General features: G+C 45.6%; 1 protein-coding gene across 1 annotated transcript; it reads right to left on the bottom strand.

The window, feature by feature from the left end:
- Positions 1–7,232: 7,232 nt before the first annotated feature.
- On the bottom strand, positions 7,233–17,845 carry MPV17L (MPV17 mitochondrial inner membrane protein like). Its single transcript, XM_035131536.3, has 4 exons — positions 17,419–17,845; positions 15,799–15,869; positions 12,291–12,320; positions 7,233–11,006 (listed from the first exon to the last, which is right to left on the bottom strand). Exons 1-4 carry the CDS (start codon positions 17,723–17,725, stop codon positions 10,827–10,829), a joined length of 588 nt encoding a protein of 195 aa, XP_034987427.1. The 5' UTR covers positions 17,726–17,845; the 3' UTR covers positions 7,233–10,826.
- Positions 17,846–18,524: the final 679 nt, after the last annotated feature.

Genomic DNA, 18,524 nt, shown 5'->3' with positions numbered 1-18,524 from the left:
CCCTTGCTATGTGTAGAAACTATATCAATATGAAAGAAGAGTGGGGCAGTGAGGGGAGATTCAGATTCTCCAGAAGAGGGCAGTGATCTGGCCAGGATATGAGAGCTTTCCCTGACCCCTGCCTTCTGCCCCAGCCAGCATGGGCAATGGGTTTGCAGAGATGGCAGTAGCTGTGCCATTTTGCCACCACTGTCCATCCAGGGTTTGAATTGCTCTGTCAGATGTGATGACACACTGGGAAACTTAGACATTCTTTCAGAAAATTAGGTGGGTCAGAGGAAGTTAGGAAGAGGCCAAATTTTCAGTTAGGATAGGAAACAGCAAACCCACTGATTGCTTTGTCAATGCAATTAAAATGCAATTATCAATGCATATTGTTTTCTGAGTACCACCATCACAGTGCAGTTCAGTTGGTTGGAACATGGTGCTGATAATGCCAAGGTTGCAGGTTCGATCCCCATATGGGACAGCTGCATAGTCTTGCATTGCAGGGGGTTGGACTAGAATGATCCTCAGAGTCCCTTCCAACTCTAAAATTCTATTATTCTGGAATTAGTTGGCTACACCCATCAATGGTTCTAGCTCCACCTGCTGTTGGTCTCCCTTCCTTCCACCTTACCAGCCTCAAAGGGCACCTGCCACCTCTGTTTATTCGTGAGATTTTCATCGCAGGCAGCAAGAATACCAAGGTTGGGTCATGCCTTTCCACCTTGCCTGATCTTCCATTTGGTCTGGACACGGCAGAGTTTCCCTTGGGCTATTTTAAAGGACAGCAGATGCAAGAGTAACTTACAGACTGTTGTTGTGCATCCACAACAAGAAAGGCCAGACAGTGCTATGAGTCAGGAGCTTAAGCAGCAGGTGGTGGTGCCGTTTTTACTGCTAATTTGGGGGTGATGACTGTGTGGAGATGTTGTTGGGGGTGGGCTGAACTGATTCACTGGAAGCAGTGCAGGAGTGGGAGGAAGCCGAGGCACCCATATGGGTTATGGTGGAGGAAGAGGTGGTGAATACAGCTCAAAAGACGGCAGCGGCCCACCCTCTAAAATACTAGTAGTAATAATCCAGATATGACGGCGAGAAATGGCTTTTCTCTCCCTTTAATTGTGAATGCTGGAGGTGGGTGCCAACAGAAATGGAGCTCCAATGGACCTGTTGTGCAGCAAGGAATAAATTTTAGAATGCTTGGGTAAAGAGAGAGGGCTGTGGCAGAAGTTCCCAGGTTCAATTTCCAGTATCTCCAGATAGGATGTGGGAGACATGGCTGGAGAGCTGCTGCTGCCAGTCAGTGTAGACAATACGGAGTTAAGATGGGTCACAGGCTTCACTCGGTATAAGGCAGCTTTGTACATGCCTAGGTTTCACAGAAGGACAAAAGAAATCTGAAACAAGCCTCAAACCTAAGGGGGCACCCCCACCCACCCAAGAAAACAGCTCAAGGAGGACTGAGGATGCTCAGGAACTACAGCACACTGGATCAGGAACTTTTATCGATATCCTTACAGTTTATAGTACAGTATCCTGGACAGAGGCTCTGGTTAACTGTGTAATAGTCTCATGCTCAGCAACAACGAGCAGAGCTCAGTGGAGTGGGAGGCCAGCGGAGTGCATGAGGTGTACTTGCCTGGATGCAGAGTCAGGTCCAGGCCTAGGGTCAAGCAAACAGCAAGCCATGTGGTCAGACGGTCCAGGGGTCAGGGAATCTGATGGTCATGGGGGTCAAGGGTCAAGACAAGCAGGAAGGTAGGGCCAGGCATCTGGCTGCTGCTGGAAACTCTGCTTAAGAAGGCTGAAGCCAGCTGGTTCTAATCAGCTTCTTCTCTGTGTCCCTGAAGGCCAGGCATCCCCAAACTTCGGCCCTCCAGATGTTTTAGACTACAATTCCCATCTTCCCCGGCCACTGGTCCAGTTAGCTAGGGATCATGGGAGTTGTAGGCCAAAGCACCTGGAGGGCCGCAGTTTGGGGATGCCTGCTGGGGATCAGCTGCAAGTGGAGTCACTCCCCCTTCTCCCCCTTCAGGCTGCTGTTCATCAGGTGAAGCTGACTCTGGGCCCATGACAAACTAGCATGAATCCTGATTGGGGACATTCTTCTAGGACAGAGGTGAGGAACCTCAGGCCTGGGGACTAATTGCAGCCCACCAAGCCTCTCCATCTCGCCCTTGGATCTCTCCTCAGGTCACACACTCCTCGCTCCACACCACACCCCTCACTGGTCTTTTGTCCAACCCTGCGTGCTTTTGCCTGACTGGAAAATGTCCTTGAACTCTGCTAATGCCTCTTGCTTGCCTGGTTAGAGGATAGAGAGGGGTTTGTGAGTGAATAGAGAAACTAGTCAAGGAGAAAGGTACTGTAAAATGTGCATTCGTTGCTCCTCCCACTTTTGTCTCTGGCTCCACCCACACTGGCACGTGGCCCTCAGAAGGTTACCCAGAAGGGAATGTGGCCTTTGGTATGAAAAGGGTTCCCTACTCCTGTTCTATGAAGCAAGGGTATACAGCAATGTTTTGTTGCAGCTCCCACTTTTTTAATTTCAGCACCTGGTGTGCTGCATTCTTTGCCACGTGCCCAACACCTGAAGAGTCAACAAAAAATAAAATAAAACGCAGTTCTCATTTTAGAAAGGGGGGAAAAGCCATAACAACTGTATCATAAAGCAGTAATAAAAACAGCCAGCTAAAAATGCCACCATTAAAAACAATGCAGAGCAAGTCGGCCCACGGGGAATTTTCAAATAGAAGTATAAGCACACAAGTGGAAACTGCAGCAAAATGTTGTGGCATGGAGGGCTGCTGTTCAGGAGTCCAGTCACTCCGTTCCGCCACCTGTTGGCCGTAGCTCAGTGGCAGAGCAGCCCAATCAGCAGCCATAATTCTGCGGTCCCTGGGCATGCTTGGTGCACATTGGGCTGTTTTGGGGGTCATCTCCCCCAAACATTGCACATATTTCCACAAAACACATGGCTTGAGCAGCATGACAATACTGCCTCCTGGCAACGTTCTGGCTACATAAGCAACAGCACTCAGCACCTGAGGTTGGAGGTAGAAGAAATGGTTTGTATATAGGACTTGTAAATGCAAGTGTGCTGGCTGCCAGTGGAAATCATACCCTCATTTTCAGGGGATTGTTAAAGTGTCACACTTCTGCATTCACATGGGCAGTGATGAGGGTTTGGGGGTTTTTTTTTAACAGTCAGGGTGTGTATAATTTTTATGAAATAAATAAATAGGCAGCTTGTTCCCATTTTAGATGCTCTCTTCTGCCCCTAGGAATCTCCGCATCCCCTTGTCTGAGTGTGCGCAGAAGTATCTCTCGCAGGAAAAAGTTGCCAAAATCTGTACCTTTATAGTGAGTCAGCCCATTGGTCCATCTAGCTCAGTACTGTCTACACTGACTGGCAGTGACTCTCCAGGGTTTCAGACCTAAGTCTTTTCCCAGCCTGATCTGGAGATGCTGGGATTGAACCTGGGACATTCTGCATGCTCAGCACATGCTCCACCACTGAGCTACAGCCCCATCCTCACAACTCTTTATAAAACCCTCTCACCATCCTTCATCTATGCCCTATCCAATCAATTTAGATTAAAGCCAGAATTACTGCTATATATAGAACCTGGGCTATTCAGCATGTATTTGACCATTCTCAATTGAGCTTACAATTTCATGTAAAGTTCGTCGATCAATGTCATGGGTTTCCCCACAGCAGCTCAGTGCTAATGTCCCTGCTGAGCTTTGGTTATGGATATAAAAAGAGGTGGTGCATGAAATGGAGTCAGCTGAGCATATTTCATTGAACAAATAAATGCAGGACTTCCATCTCCATCTTTCAAGTATTAGCCAGGTGATAAGAAAAGGGCTAATGCTGACACGCAGAGATCCTGCAAATGAATCATACTGCAGTTATGTCAAAGTTCTGACTACCAGATTGGATTGTTCGCAATATGTAAGCCCAGGGAAATATGTACATGAGTTAAAATGAATGGGGTTTGTTTGTTCCAAAGGTGTAACCAGCAATTGCAGAACAGAGAGAATTTCTATCCAGGTCAGATTGGTCAGTGCCTGGAAAGTTTGGATTTGGGAGTGGGGCATGGAGAGAAAATGCAAGTAAGAGGTGGCATGATAGAAGTTTATAAAATTATGCATGGCATGGAGAGAGTGGACAGAGAAGTGTTTCTCATGGCACTAAAACTCAGGGATATCCAATGGAACTGAAATTTGGAGGATTCTGGACAGATAATAGAAAGTGCTTCTTCACACAACACATAGTTAAACTATGGAACTCACTCCCACTAGAAGCAGTGACGGCCACCAACTTGGGCCGTCAAAAAGAACTGTTGGAGGAAAGGATAATGTGTTTTTAAAGTTTATGTTATATACGGCCATCTGTAACCATGTGCATGTCTGCCCAGCTGCAAGTTGGCTGTAAGCTTTAAGAAAAAATAAAAATAAGGATGCATGTCCGTGGCAACCAAGGTGACAGTTTGCCATGACCATTATCTGGGTGCTCATCTGGAGGCCCTCTGGGCTGCAGGGGTCTGGATCTCAACCTTGAGATCCAACCCTAGCCGTACCGCAGCATTTGGTATGGGTCATCTGGTCAGATGAGATTTTGCATGATAGATCCATGATCAGGAAGTTGGCTTTTTGAAAGTTAAAAACGGCTGTCAGGGGGTGGGCATACTGGGAACCAGCTTACAGGGTTAGCCCACGTACATCAAGAGGCTGCTGTGCTTCAGTCATGCTCACAGTGAATGAACAGATCCAGGGTGTGACAGCAGAGGAGGTGTGAGCCCATGAGCACTATGGCCCAACTCTTGTTTTGACCAATCTGCGCCAGGAACACATGGGGGAAAGGCAGGCGCGTTATTCCAGAACCATGGATAGCTCCCTTGGAAGGCAGCAGCCTCTCCTTCATTGGAGGTTTTTAAGCAGAGGTTAGATGGCCAGCTGTCATGGATGCTTTAGTTGAGATTCCTACATTGCAGGGGTTGGAATAGATATCACGTGGGATCCCTTTCAGCTCTACAATTCTGATTCTATGTATTTGATCTCAGCACCATGGATAGCTCTGAGTGAACAACTTGCCCAAAGGCTGGAGGTGAACTGGGGTCTTCCCCTTCAAGTCACCTCTCCCAAGCATCAGCCACTTGGCTTAAGGATTGTGGCCCCAGGTACTTCTCCTTTTGGTGGTCTCCAGCCTGGCATGCTCCCTTGGGCAGGTACAGTAGCAGGGGAACATTTGATTCCTCTTTATGAGTCGGGCTCAGGGGAAACTGTGTAAGCCACCCTGAATTCCTTGGAGGAAAAGTGGGACATAAATCAAAATAAATAATCAGAGCACGGCAGAGGTGAAGAAATGAAGTCAGCAGATGGGTTGGATTCTTATCTTCCCGCCCTCCTGTCCAGCAGGTAGGTGGCACTTTCTGCCCACCAATCACCTGACATCACATCAGGCAACCTGTTTTCGCCAATGCAGTTTGAAATGTGCCGCTTACAAAACGCCACGCACAGTGCTTTAAAAGTCCCAAGAATCAGCTATGGGGTGGCATTTGCAGAGCGAAGTGCAACAGTGCTTTGCAAGCACTTCTGACCAGCGGTGTCTGCAAAGTCCCTTTTACTCCAGCTGCATCTTTACCTGTTCCACCACTGACGTCAGGTGCAGGTTCAGGGGGGCATGGATTGGCCTGGTGGTTCTAAGCAGGCTCATGGGCCCACTGTGGCACAACCACCTGGTAATTTCTCCTTCTCTAATGCAGCAGGCCAGGGTAGACGTCTCTACATTACTTCTGTTGCTTGCAAGCTTCTTCCAAATGGGTTTCCCTTTGGTTGAGATAAAAGTGCTGATCCCACAGGTAGTCCATGTCACATGGTTCATTTCCACATACTGTTAGCAGCAAAATGTTTTCAATATCATAGTTTTATTATCTTGATCATTAAAAACATTTATATGCTGCCTTTCCGGACCATGTCCACCCAAGGCAAAAAAAAAAAAAACCCACCCAAAAACACACACCCCAAAACCCAAAAGAATGCAATACAACAAAGCTTCCAAAACACATTAAAACCCCCACATAATTTTCAGGTTACTTGAGGCAGAAGGTTTATATTCTCTTTAGCTATCAGGACCCCCACCCAGTTTATTTACTTTGAAACAAATAGAAGGAATCAGTGTACATATACAGAGATTTTTCTTTTTTAAAAAACCTAAAACACTTAATAAACTATTAAAATGATTGAGAATGTCATTGTATATTAACTATTCTGTCATAACTGCAGTATTTCACATATCTGCAGCAATACTGCAGTTGAAAGCAGCAGCAGATCAGAGTCAGTAGTTTAAAACTGTATAATAAATAATACAATTTTTTTAATTACTTCACTATTGTTAGAGAAAGAGAGAAAGCACCATTCATTTGGGGGGGGAAACATATGGGTCAACAAAAACAGATGAAACAGGTTTTTTAGAAAGTTGGGCTACGTTTCTGCCCAGATGCTGAAGCAGAATGAGACTAAAGATTAAATTTTTTACACCATGTTTTCTTGGTCCTCATGAAAGGATCTTGCAAGCTTTGCACAGAACCCATGCTGCCTTGCTTTTCCAGTACAAGTACATTGCAGGAGAGGGGGAAGCATAATTCACAAGGAATTTTAATAATTAGCAAGGAGAACACTGATGACTCAATATTCCACCCGCCTTCCATCTGAGCAATTAAACTCTGCTATAAAATTAAATTATACAGTTAATGTTTCTCCACTGTGAGGTTAGCTGCTGTGATAGGCAAATGTTTGTGCTGCCCTGTAATAAGCAAGCCACTTCAATCCCTCGAGAAATGGGCCTGCGGCACAGAGAAAGACTGTAAGAGAGAAATAACGAGCAACTGGCCTCCTTTGCACAGGAATAAATAGAAGCAAAAATCAAACAATTTGCTGAATATACTGACCTTCAGTTGTCTGATCAATAACACACTTGTGACTCATGAAATGGGAACCCTGATCTTAAACACTGGCGTATCAAGGGGTATATTTGTTACTTATAAATGATGTCATTTTGGAGGTGCAGTTGACCTGGAAGTTCTGTTGTACTATCTCTGTTGAAATTAATGGGACCTGGGCAAGAGCAGGGATGAGTCTTAAGACAGGAGAACACTGTTTTCCATTCATGAACCAACTGACCTCTGTCCTTTGCTTCCTGCCTTTCATGATTCTGAATGAAATGTGTCCTTTGCCATTCATGAATTACTCCTTTTTTAATAAAACGGATTACAATATATAATCGAAAATCAACAAAACATGCTCTCAACTAGAACAAATTATCATTATATCACATCTGAATCCTAGGACAAAAATATGCTAGTTTTTCAAATTATTCTTTATATATGAAACGGCTTTTTATTCACCCCGTCCATTAGGCTAGGCATAGGCAAACTTGGCCCTCCAGATGTTTTGGCACTACAATTCCCATCATCCCTGACCACTGGTCCTGCTAGCTAGGGATCATGGGAGTTGTAAGCCAAAACATCTGGAGGGCCAAGTTTGTCTATGCCTGCATTAGGCCATCCAGCCACTACAATGAAAGTCAGTAGTATACCTGAAGGAGCGTCTCCACCCCCATCGTTCTGCCTGGACACTGAGGTCCAGTACTGAGGGCCTTCTGGCGGTTCCCTCATTGCGAGAAGCCAAGTTGCAGGGAACCAGGCAGAGGGCCTTCTCGGTGGTGGCGCCTGCCCTGTGGAACGCCCTCCCATCAGATGTCAAAGAGAAAAACAGCTACCAGATTTTTAGAAGACATCTTAAGGCAGCCCTGTTTAGGGAGGCTTTTAATGTTTAATAGCTTATTTTATTTCATTTTTCTGTTGGAAGCTGCCCAGAGTGGCTGGGGAAACCCAGCCAGATGGGCGGGGTATAAATATTTATTATTATTATTATTATTATTATTATTATTATTATTATAGTAGTTCTTTAGGCTTCGAGGCAGGGGTTTCCCCCCCAGCCTTGAGATCCATTTAAATGAAGATGCCAGGATAGCACCTGAAAACTCCTAGATGCATACATGTGGTGAGTTGGTTTTTGTGTGGCTAGAATATAGCCTACTGTATTCTGAAGGTAAAATTTTACATCCGTTGCTCCACCTCCTTTTGTATCCGGCCCTGCCCATCCTGGGCAGTTCTTGGGCTGAAAAACGTTCCCCATTCCTGCACTGGAGACTGGAACTAGCAGCTGCCAAAACAGGTTGGCAATCTTTTTAATCTTCTAGTTGGCCCACCCTGCCTACTAAAGACCCTGCCCAGCCCTCACAATTTCCCTTGGCATTTCCCACGTTATTTTCAACCTGATTTTAATAACCTAAAGGACTAGAGCCATAGGGTGCTGCATTCTGTCTGCAATATCAGTTATTGTTGCTTATGAGGCATAATGGCAGAAACTGAGATTCCACAGAGCGTTTTCTTAACCAGGGCTTCTCAGTCTGCGTATTTTTAACTAAAACTGCAGGCTTTCTCCAAGCCACCATTAATATTTTTATTGTCATTCTTTGTATGTTTTGAACAGGTTTTATATATGTACATAGTTTTAATTCTATTAGTGCTTATTTTTTAAATTTGTTTTTTTTCTGTTTTTAGTGATCATTGTTTTTATTTGTAAGCTGCCTTGAGTCCTGTCAGAGAAAACGACAGGGTGTAAATAGATAAAAATAAGAATAGCAACACTTTTGTGCGCTTTTGGTTGGAGGAAAACGACCTTGGAAAGACTGTTCAGAACATCGAACTGCTTGGGCAAACTGCAGAACGGAAATTGCTACCAGACTTCACCCTCTCTAAGCTGGAGGGACAGATTAAAAATAAATCAATACATGTGAAACCTATTAGGGGCGGGTTGTTAATCCCCTGGACTTCAGGTGGATCAAGGTGTTCATGCAGGACTTCTCCAAGGCTTTACTCCAGGAGAAGTCAGCATGCTGCCTTTCAGACACTGTCATATTCCAACTCCCATCAGAATAGCCAATGGGCAAGGATGGCAGGAGTTGACTGCAGTCAAAGGCAAAAACATATGGCCATGTAACAACTAGGAATCTAAGGCTTATCCACACTTACCTTACCTCCATTCTTTCCAGGCATGGCATGCCATTTAAAGTTCTGTATCTGAACACTGTGTTTTTTGCTCCAGAGCTTTCTCCGCAAAAAATCTGCTTTTTAAAGCTCAATCAGAGCAAATCTCAATCTGCAGTAAAAGCCCAAGCTGATGTTTGCTCCGATTCAGCTTCAAAGAGTGAGTTTTCATGTGAAAAGCTGGGGAGGGGCACAAACAAACAAACACTCATACACAGAGGATTAAAGTGTGGACCTCTGGCTGAAAAAAGAGTGGGGCAAAAGGCAAGTTTGGATAGGCCCTTACTTCCATCAGATGTCAAAGAAATAAACAACTACCTGATGTTTAGAAGACATCTGAAGGCAGCCCTGTTTAGGAAAGTTTTTAATGACTTATGTTTTAATGTGTTTTTAATCTATTGTTGGAAGCTGCCCAGAGTGGCTAGGGCAACCCAGTCAGATGGGTGGGGTATAAATAATAATAATAATAATAATAATAATAATAATAATATGTTGTTGTTGTTGTTGTTGTTGTTGTTGTTTGTTGTTATGACAGGCTGAATTACAACTGTGCAGGATGCAACCATGCATCAGACTGGATTTACACATGAAGCACAACAAAGACCCAAATCAGGCAATGCAATGGACTATATCTCTCCAGACCAGGTGTGGGGAACCATTTTTCAGCCCGGGGGCCGTATTCCCTTCTGGATAACCTTTTAGGAGTCACATGCTGGTAGTGGGCAGGGCCAGAACAAATGTGGGTGTGGCAACAAATGTTAAGTTTTACCTTTGTGCAACCGGGTAGTTTATACGCACACAGCCTTCATCCAGTCAAACAAGAGGCATGATCAGAGTTCAATAACACATCGCAGCAAAGCAAAATCACTCAAGGAGCTACAGCGAAGGGTATCGTTTTGGGGGAAGAGAGTGTGACTGGGGTGGGGAGTGCAGTACAGGAAAAGTCCTGAGAGCCAGACAGAGCTTCCTCAATCCTGCCCTAAACCATAGATTGGTAGTTCACATTTTTTATGTTCCCGAATTCTACAGGCACACACTGAACCCTCAAATCCACAACTGAAATAAAAGAGAAGTAATCTTTGCAGAATGCAGGGCTTTTTTTTCTGCCGGAATTCGCTAGAACTCAGTTCCGGCACTTCTCAGGTAGGCGCATTGCCATTCTAAGAGAACAAGGGAGGTGTTCATGGTGAGCTCCAGCACCTCTTTTTCTAGAAAAATAGCACTGGCAGAATGGATGGGTGGCAGCCAATTACAGTGGTACCTCGGGTTACAAATGCTTCAGGTTACAAACTCCGCTAACCCAGAAATAGTACCTCAGGTTAAGAACTTTGCTTCAGGATGAGAACAGAAATCGTGCTCCGGCGACGCGGCAGCAGCAGCAGGAGGCCCCATTAGCTAAAGTGGTGCTTCAGGTTAAGAACGGGCCTCCAGAACAAATTAAGTTCTTAATCAGAGGTACCACAGTAAAGCCCACTCAGAGGAGAAGCATTAAAATTAAGGGGCCTAAGTTAGTCATGCCCATTAATAAGATACAACCCTAAAAGTTACCTGAGTGCATTCCCACAGCAACAAGGTACCATTTCATAAATGCTCAATTTTGTTCACTTTTAGTTCTACCTTCACGTACACTCTCACCACCCTCTTAAAAAATGCAGCTGGCATCTGCCAACGCATCTCGCTGACTCCCTGACAGGTGAGGGATGCTTTGCACCAGCAATATATTTATTTCCCTGGCGGCATCTCGTCCGTGTCAGGTTTCTTGCCTCGGAACAACAAGAAAACTGATTTTGCAGTTCCGTCACCGCTTTGTTGGGAAAAGCACAGGAAAGTTGCCCAGATAAAACCACACAGGCCAGTGTACGCTGTTCTCCAATGCACCGGAACCAGGCTGAAGTTGGAAAGCTATTTGGGGGAAAGAAAAAAAGAAAAACAGAACGAAACCGCGTTAAACACACCAGAGAAATATCAGAGCCTTCACCTTGTCATCTATGTTACAGGTCCAACTTGCTGCAAAATGAGCTTGCTTTGCCAAACTGATGCAGTGTGAGATTTAGTGTGGCGATGGGAGTTGGCCACAGGTTCCTAAACCCTCCTCTACTATAAAAAATAAATAAAATAAAAATTTATTTCTACCCCGCCCATCTGGCTGGGTTTCCGCAGCCACTCTGGGCAGCTTTCAACAGAACATTAAAAAACAGAATAAAACGTCAAACATTAAAAACTTCCCTAAACATGGCTGCCTTCAGATGTCTTCTAAAAGTTGGATAGTTGTTTATTTCACTACAGAATGGCAAAACTCTAGGATTTTACTGTAGTTAAAAACTACTCCAGTCTGGAGTTCTAAAAGCTTTGAAAAGGGAAACAGAATGGGGGTAAGCCAGGGAGAATTTATTTATGTTGGTTTCTGAACCTGGTTAGGGCCAAATTAGCAATTAGCTAGGCAGGGCAACCCAGATTGTTTTCTAAGGGGAAGGTAAAGATTATAAAAAGGGCTGGGAGTGTTTTACTGGTAGTGCAAGACCAATAACCATTCTAGAGAGAGGTTTAAATTATGAGTTTCAAGTACGTTTTTAACTATCTCTGCAAATAGTTTTTGACTGAAACGAAGTACAGTATTGGGCCGTATCAGATTAACCACTAAGCTACAGCCCGCCTTGTGTGTTTAAATAAAATTCCAGTTTTGTTTACAAATTGCCTCATTACTTTGGGCCAAGGTTTTCCCTTCCCATGTGGGAAAAAATCCTTGCTGCTGGATATAATAGCAGACGTCTCAAGTGTTCCTGACAGGGTGTGTCTCAATTTTAAAGCATCTGAATCTAGCCATGAGGTAACCCATGAGGGTTACCTTCTTGAGGGGTGGCTGTCAAGAGTCAGGGCCGGCCGACCCATGAGGCTAGGAGAGTCAACCGCCTCAGGCGGCAGGATCCACAGGAACAGCAGATCCAGCACCCAAGGAATGCCTCTCCTGCTGCTGCAATAACAGGGACAGCTGAATATTCAAAGGAGACACAGATAGGAGGTTTCTGGCTGCTCCACAACCCCAGACTCAGGAACTAGAGATATGGGGATGTGGTGAAGAATGCTTCAGGGCAATCTTCTGGCTGTGTTGATGAGGACATTGTTGTAGCTGCTGCTGTTGTCTTTGTCGTGAGTTTCTAAGGAGGAGGAAGGTAAATTTAAACTCACCTGCACAAAAGGCCAGTACATCAGCCCAGTCTGAAACAAAAGCAAAATATATTTAAAGTAGTTAATTGAGAGGGGAAAGTACCGCAAGAAAGCCATCAAAATAGATGAGAGTTACCAATGGGGGCGCAGGTGGCGCTGTGGGTTAAACCACAGAGCCTAGGGCTTGCCGATCAGAAGGTCGGCGGTTCGAATCCCCGTGATGGGGTGAGCTCCTGTTGTTCGGTCCCTGCTCCTGCCAACCTAGCAGTTCGAACGCATGTCAAAGTGCAAGTAGATAAATAGGTACTGCTCTGGCGGGAAGGTAAACAGCGTTTCCGTGCACTGCTCTGGTTCGCCAGAAGTGGCTTTGTCATGCTGGCCACATGACCTGGAAGCTGTACGCCAGCTCCCTCAGCCAATAAAGCGAGATGAGCGCCGCAACCCCAGAGTTGTCCGCGACTGGACCTAATGGTCAGGGGTCCCTTTACCTTTACCAGTGTAAACATATATTCAAAAGAACTGGTCTTGGAATTGGCAGTGGAACAGACTCCCACGAGAGGTGGTGGACTCTCCTTCCTTAGAGGTTTTTAAGCAGAGGTTGTACGGCCATCTGTCGTGGATGCTTTAGCTGAGATTCCAGCATAGCAGGGGGGTTGGACTAGATGACCCCTGGGTCCCTTCCAGTTCTAAGATTCTATGATTATAGATTATCTTGGCAGCAGAAATAGTAATTGGAACGGAAAACAGCCAAAAATCTTATTCTTCATGCTTGGTACCGCTTACTCTGGGATAAAATGGAGAAAGTCACCCATAATTTGAGATTTCCACAAGACTAGAACCTCCAGACACATTTTATATGGTTTGGCATTCCATTATGACATATACAGCAGAACCATCATTTTCAAGGCAACCCTCATCACAAGCCCGGCAAATCTGGAACTACGTAAACTTGATGACCTGGTTGTGTTGATAGTCTTTATTTGTACTTTGCACTCACTCCATGTGCCTATTTTATAGTTTTGTTTTCCATCTTTTAATTTCCATCTGTTGTGATCACTGTTCTCTCTGTTTGGTGTACATCATAAAATAATAATAATAATAATAATAATAATAATAATAATATTTATACCCCGCCCATCTGGCTGGGTTTCCCAGCCACTCTGGGCGGCTTCCAACAGAAATATTAGAATACACTAATTTCTTCAAACAAAAATAAAAAAATCCTTCCAGTAGCACCTTAGAGACCAACTAACTTTGTCATTCAAGAGAAGTCACTGAATTGCAACTCATTACCAAGCTTAAAACCATGGAGAGACCTGGTCTGAATAAGGACAATGGATTCTTATCTCATTATACATGATAAAGCTTTCTTTAGCACCTCACCCCTTGCTTTTTCCTGCAAGACCAATTGCAGTCGTTAACAGTCATCAACAGGTTTACCACTCCTATCAGCCAATCACCCATTCCCACCACCCTTCTGAGTAATACCCCCACTCTCTGACTATACATAAGGGTCTGGTGACTTCTGTTTCAGTGTATCTGAAGAAGTGTGCATGCACACGAAAGCTCATACCTATGACAAACGTAGTTGGTCTCTAAGGTGCTACTGGAAGGATTTTTTTTATTTTTGTTTTGACTACGTCAGACCAACACGGCTACCTACCTGTAACTACTGTAATTTCTTAAAGATTAAAAGCTTCCCTAAACAGGGCTGCCTTCAGATGTCCTCTAAAAGTCTGGTAGTTATTTTTCTTTTTGATATCTGGTGGGAGGGCGTTCCACAGGGCGGGTGCCACTACCGAGAAGGCCCTCTGCCTTCTCCCACGAGAGGTATGAAATAACAACAACATAGATGGGTGGAATTCAGTGCTGTGCTAAGTTAAAGTCCCTTAGTGGTGTACTAGCTGTGCTAGAAGAATGGTTTGCATAAGAGAAGGCCAAGAAGCCAGCATGATTCTTGTGGCTGGTTGTGATAGCCTGGCTATTCCCTACTACAATCAGCTTCTGCTAGTGCCACTGTTACATTGGATATCATATTGCACAACCCAAAGGAAGCCCCCTTATTCCCCTCAGAGAACTACAATTCCCAGAATTCCCTGGGGAAAGGGATGGATTGTTAAAGCACAGATGGCGGCTCTGTGCAGGGAACAATGTCTCCTCACAACTCTCAGCACCCTTAACAAACTACAGTTCCCAGGATTCTTTGGGGAAAGCCATGACTGTTTAAAGTGGTATGGTCCTGCTTTAAATGTATAGCACAGTTGGGGCCTGTCACAAGTGGGAAGTTGGGTAATCCTCCTCAAGCTGCCACTTTAAGAACCCCTGCTTCATTTTAAGCACAACAAGCACAGCATAGTGGGCCGCAAGAATTACATGATACCTGATATACTCACACATGTGCCAGATTGGCAAACAAAGGTATAGAGGAACAAATGCTTCCTTCAACCGCAGAGGACAAACGCCTCTGAACAACCATATTTATTTCACACCACCTGCAAAACTCTTTTCTTCCTTGCTCTCATAATACCGTTTCTGAGCGTTACATAAATGCACGCTTGATGTAAGAGCTGAAATGCAGACTGGTTATGAGCAATGTCATGGCCACAAAAGCAAGGGCTGTGTGGAGATACAGCCACACCTTGCATGCTCAGCTTTCATTGAAAAGAAAAAGGCAAGCCTCTAGCCATTGCAGTTGTGGAGATACAAGAAAAAGCATACAGGCAATATTCTATGAAATTGCTTACTAATAAATAAATGCATTTCTCCCTTACAATGTCCTGAGTTGCTAGGGACAGCAGGCAATCAAGATGCTCTTGTAGACCTGGTTTTTAAAAAATGTGTTTATATGAATAACTTTCAACGTCTCTTTCTGCCCCCATTTATGTTCTGGGTCTTCTGCACTGATTCTCTCCATACAACCCTACCCACATATCTACTGACTGGGCTTCTTCATCACAAAATTTAAGGCTTATGACCCCAGCAGAAAGTCTTTGCAGACTCGCAGTTTGTGTCCTTAAAAACACATTTCTAGTCCTTGCAGCTGTGAAAACTGGCCTGTATGCAAGTGGACAGTACTTGGTGAAATCTCAAATGGCAAAAGGATAGCTAATGGAAAAGTTCCAGTGGTCAGCTGTGGGACAAAGGACCTTACCTATCTCCTTACCCCTCACTACAAAAGCAGGATGCATTCTGCATGTAATGTGTGCATAATTCGAGGGAAGGGAAGAGGGCCAGACAGCCAGAACCAACACTGTAAACTTGAGTTTCTTTTTTCCTCCTCCCTAAGCATTCCCTTTTTTCTTCATGTGCCATGTCTTTTGATGATGAGTCTGAGGGCAGGGACAGCCCAATAAATAATTTTTGGAAGTCACTCCAAGCGCCTTTTTGGCTTAAGGCTGGGGTATAAATGCTGTCAGTAAGTAAGTAAGTAAGTAAGTAAGTAAGTAAGTAAGTAAGTATATAAAAAGGTGGGCATACTTGTAAGGTGTGTGTGATGATGGGACCACGTTCAAAGCAGCATTGCACTTACCTTATAGGTATTCCAAAATTTATCCCTGCAGTCGGCAAAGACATCCTCTTTTCCCTGGAGTATACTCATGCCTGGTCACAAAATGTTTTAAGGAAAGTCAGAATACAAGTAAAATCTACACAGCCTTTAATACTATGCCACACACTTCTGCTTCACTTCATTTCCTTCTGAATGCATCCTGAATAGCATGTTTGTCTTGCCATAAAATATGTATCTTGTGATCTCTTGAATTATTATTTTTTTAAAATGCATGGCTTCATGTTAAAGTCACATCTTGAACTTGTCAATTCTAACCTAATTTCTTGAATTAGTTGCTTCCTGTCCCCCACCCATTTCTTAAATAAACAAACCTCACATAGGAACACAAGAATCTGCCCAGATCAGATCCTTGGTCCACTAGCCCTGTATTTTCTACACTGGCTTGCAGCAGCTGTCCAGCATTTCAGAAAGAGGTCTCTCTCCTAGTTCTATCTAGAGATGTCAGGGACTGAACCTGGGAGGTTTTGAATGCAAAGCAGATGCTGTACCAGTGAGCTGCGGCCTTTCTCCCTAACATAGGAAACTGCCTTATACAGTCAGGGCCTTGGTCCACCGAGCTCAATCTTGTCTACACAGGCTGGCAGCTGCTCTCCAGCATTTCAGACCAGGGTCTCTCTCAGCCCTAACTAGAGATGCTGAACCTGGGACTTAACATGTGCAGAGCAGATACTGGACCACTGAGTCAGGGTCCTTCCCAAAGCACAGGCAGGAGTGGAATTCGAACTCATGCCCCTGGTTTAAAGAATGGAGCCTTAATCCAGTGCCTTGGACCATTCATCCATGCAACTGAGAATGGTAATTTATCTGTCTCCTTGGCTACAACCAGCAAGGCTTTACCGGTGGAAGCTGATAGGAGTCATAGTCCAAACTCAGTGCACATGGCAAGCCAGTGTAGTGGTTATAGGGTAGTGGACTAGGACCCCGGAATACCAGGGTTCAAATACCCTCTCAGAGCTCACAGGGTGCCTAACCAACCAACCAACCTGTCTGCCTACCTACCTCACAGGATTGCTGTGGGGATTAAATGAGAAGAACCATGGGGAGAACCATGTATGGCACCTTGAGCTCCTTGGAGGAGGAAAAAGGTGCACTAGACATGCAATAAAGCAATACAACACCAGCGTAACCAGGTCAGGCAAGGCTGCTTCGGGTGCTCCACCAGGGCTGGCTCTCCAGGGCCGACTTTAGGTTTGATGAGCCCCTAAGCTACTGAAGGTAATGTGGTCCTTTATATGTCCAGCTGTCCTTTGTCAACAACAAATTGTCTCTGTTTTTTGTGTTGAATATATGCCATATGTTAATTTATGGACCTAATGGGTATCTAAATCCATTTGCACCGTAACAAAGTATGTGTTTTATCAAAGTAATTGTTGAACTGAAATGCAATTAAGAAGAAATATATGAATAGTGAAATTTGGGGGGAGGGGGCAAGAGAGTGGGGCCCTAAGCTATAGCTTGTTTAGCTTATATACGTAAATCCGGCACTGGCTGGCTCCCTGCACTCTGCGTGCGCTCAGAGGCACGGCAGCCATTCCCGGAGCTCGCCCCCTCCCTCCTTCCCCCTCTCGCGGCCTCACTCACCGGTGTAGAAGGCGAGCACGGCGACGGGCGCGCCCATGAGCTGGTCGCACAGCACTTTGGCCAGCACGGCGCCGGGCGCCCGGCCGGGCAGCAGCCTCTCCAGCGCCCTCAGCCACACGTAGTTGAAGTGGCCGTGGAAGGAGAGCGCCACCAGCGCCACGTGCCGCGTCTGCGTCCAGTCCGCGCTTTGGCCCGGCCGGCGCCGGAGCCGCTGCTGCGCCGCGTCGCCCGCCGCGAAGAGGCTCCCGTAGAGCGCCACGTTGCACAGCCAGGGCGATCGCCGCACCAGGCGGCCCAGCAGGGCCATCGCTCGCCCGCCTCGGGGTTCAAGGAAGCCGCCCGGCTCGCATCGCCGGCTCCCTCACCCTTGCAGCTCCTGCTCCTCCTCCTCCTCCGCCGGAGGGAGACGCCTCAGTCCCTGCCTCCTTTTCCTCCTTCGCCGTCGACGCACGCGGGCAGCTTCCTCGCCGCCACCCCCGTTTTTTGGCCAGGGGGATTAGGTTCCCCGCCACACAACAACCCTGTGGGGTAGGTTAGGCTGAGAGACTGGTGCTACTGGCCCAAGATCATTCCGATTGCTTCATAGCTATGTGAAAATGGGAACCCGGGTCCCCCGCTCTCCACGCGTGACCCAGCTCTCTGCACCCTGCGGAGGGGTGCGCGCCTAAATATGCACTATGAAATGAGGATTTGGACCCAGGAGGCCAGGGTTCAAATCCCTGCTCCACCATGAAACTTACTGGTGGACTTTGGGCCAGTCACAGTCTCTCTACCCAACCTACCTCACAGGGTTGTTGTGATAGAGAGATGCCGATGGGGAAGAAGATAACCATGTAAACTGCCTTGAGGTCCACGCAGGAAAGGGATATTAATGTAATAAGTAAATAAACGTGGATTGGTCTTTAAAAGGAGTGGCCACAAGACTCCAGATCACTATTAAGAGCTATGGGATCACTTTTTCTCACCACAGTGTGACAGTGTTTTGAGACATTGGCAAAGTCAAGGGTTGTACCGGTATCTGTTCCCCTAGCATCCTTTGGGAGAGTATATCACTTTTTCTGAGTGGTCTTTTTTATCTACAAATATCTCATCTTAAGGGAAGTCTT

Source organism: Zootoca vivipara, chromosome 13, assembly GCF_965207765.1.
Source record: "Zootoca vivipara chromosome 13, rZooViv2.hap1.1, whole genome shotgun sequence".
NCBI classification, from domain to species: Eukaryota; Metazoa; Chordata; class Lepidosauria; order Squamata; family Lacertidae; genus Zootoca; species Zootoca vivipara.
Note: the sequence above shows the minus strand (reverse complement) of the source record. Positions and strands in the feature narration are given on the sequence as shown.

Excerpts from the sequence above, each read along its gene's own strand:
- MPV17L (XM_035131536.3), bottom strand. The coding sequence starts at position 17,725 with ATGGCCCTGCTGGGCCGCCTGGTGCGGCGATCGCCCTGGCTGTGCAAC. Across the intron at positions 12,321-15,798 it reads AATTTTGGAATACCTATAAG|ACTGGGCTGATGTACTGGCC; the intron begins GTAAGTGCAATG and ends CTTTTGTTTCAG. Across the intron at positions 11,007-12,290 it reads TGTACTGGCCTTTTGTGCAG|CTTTCCAACTTCAGCCTGGT; the intron begins GTGAGTTTAAAT and ends TCCCCCAAATAG.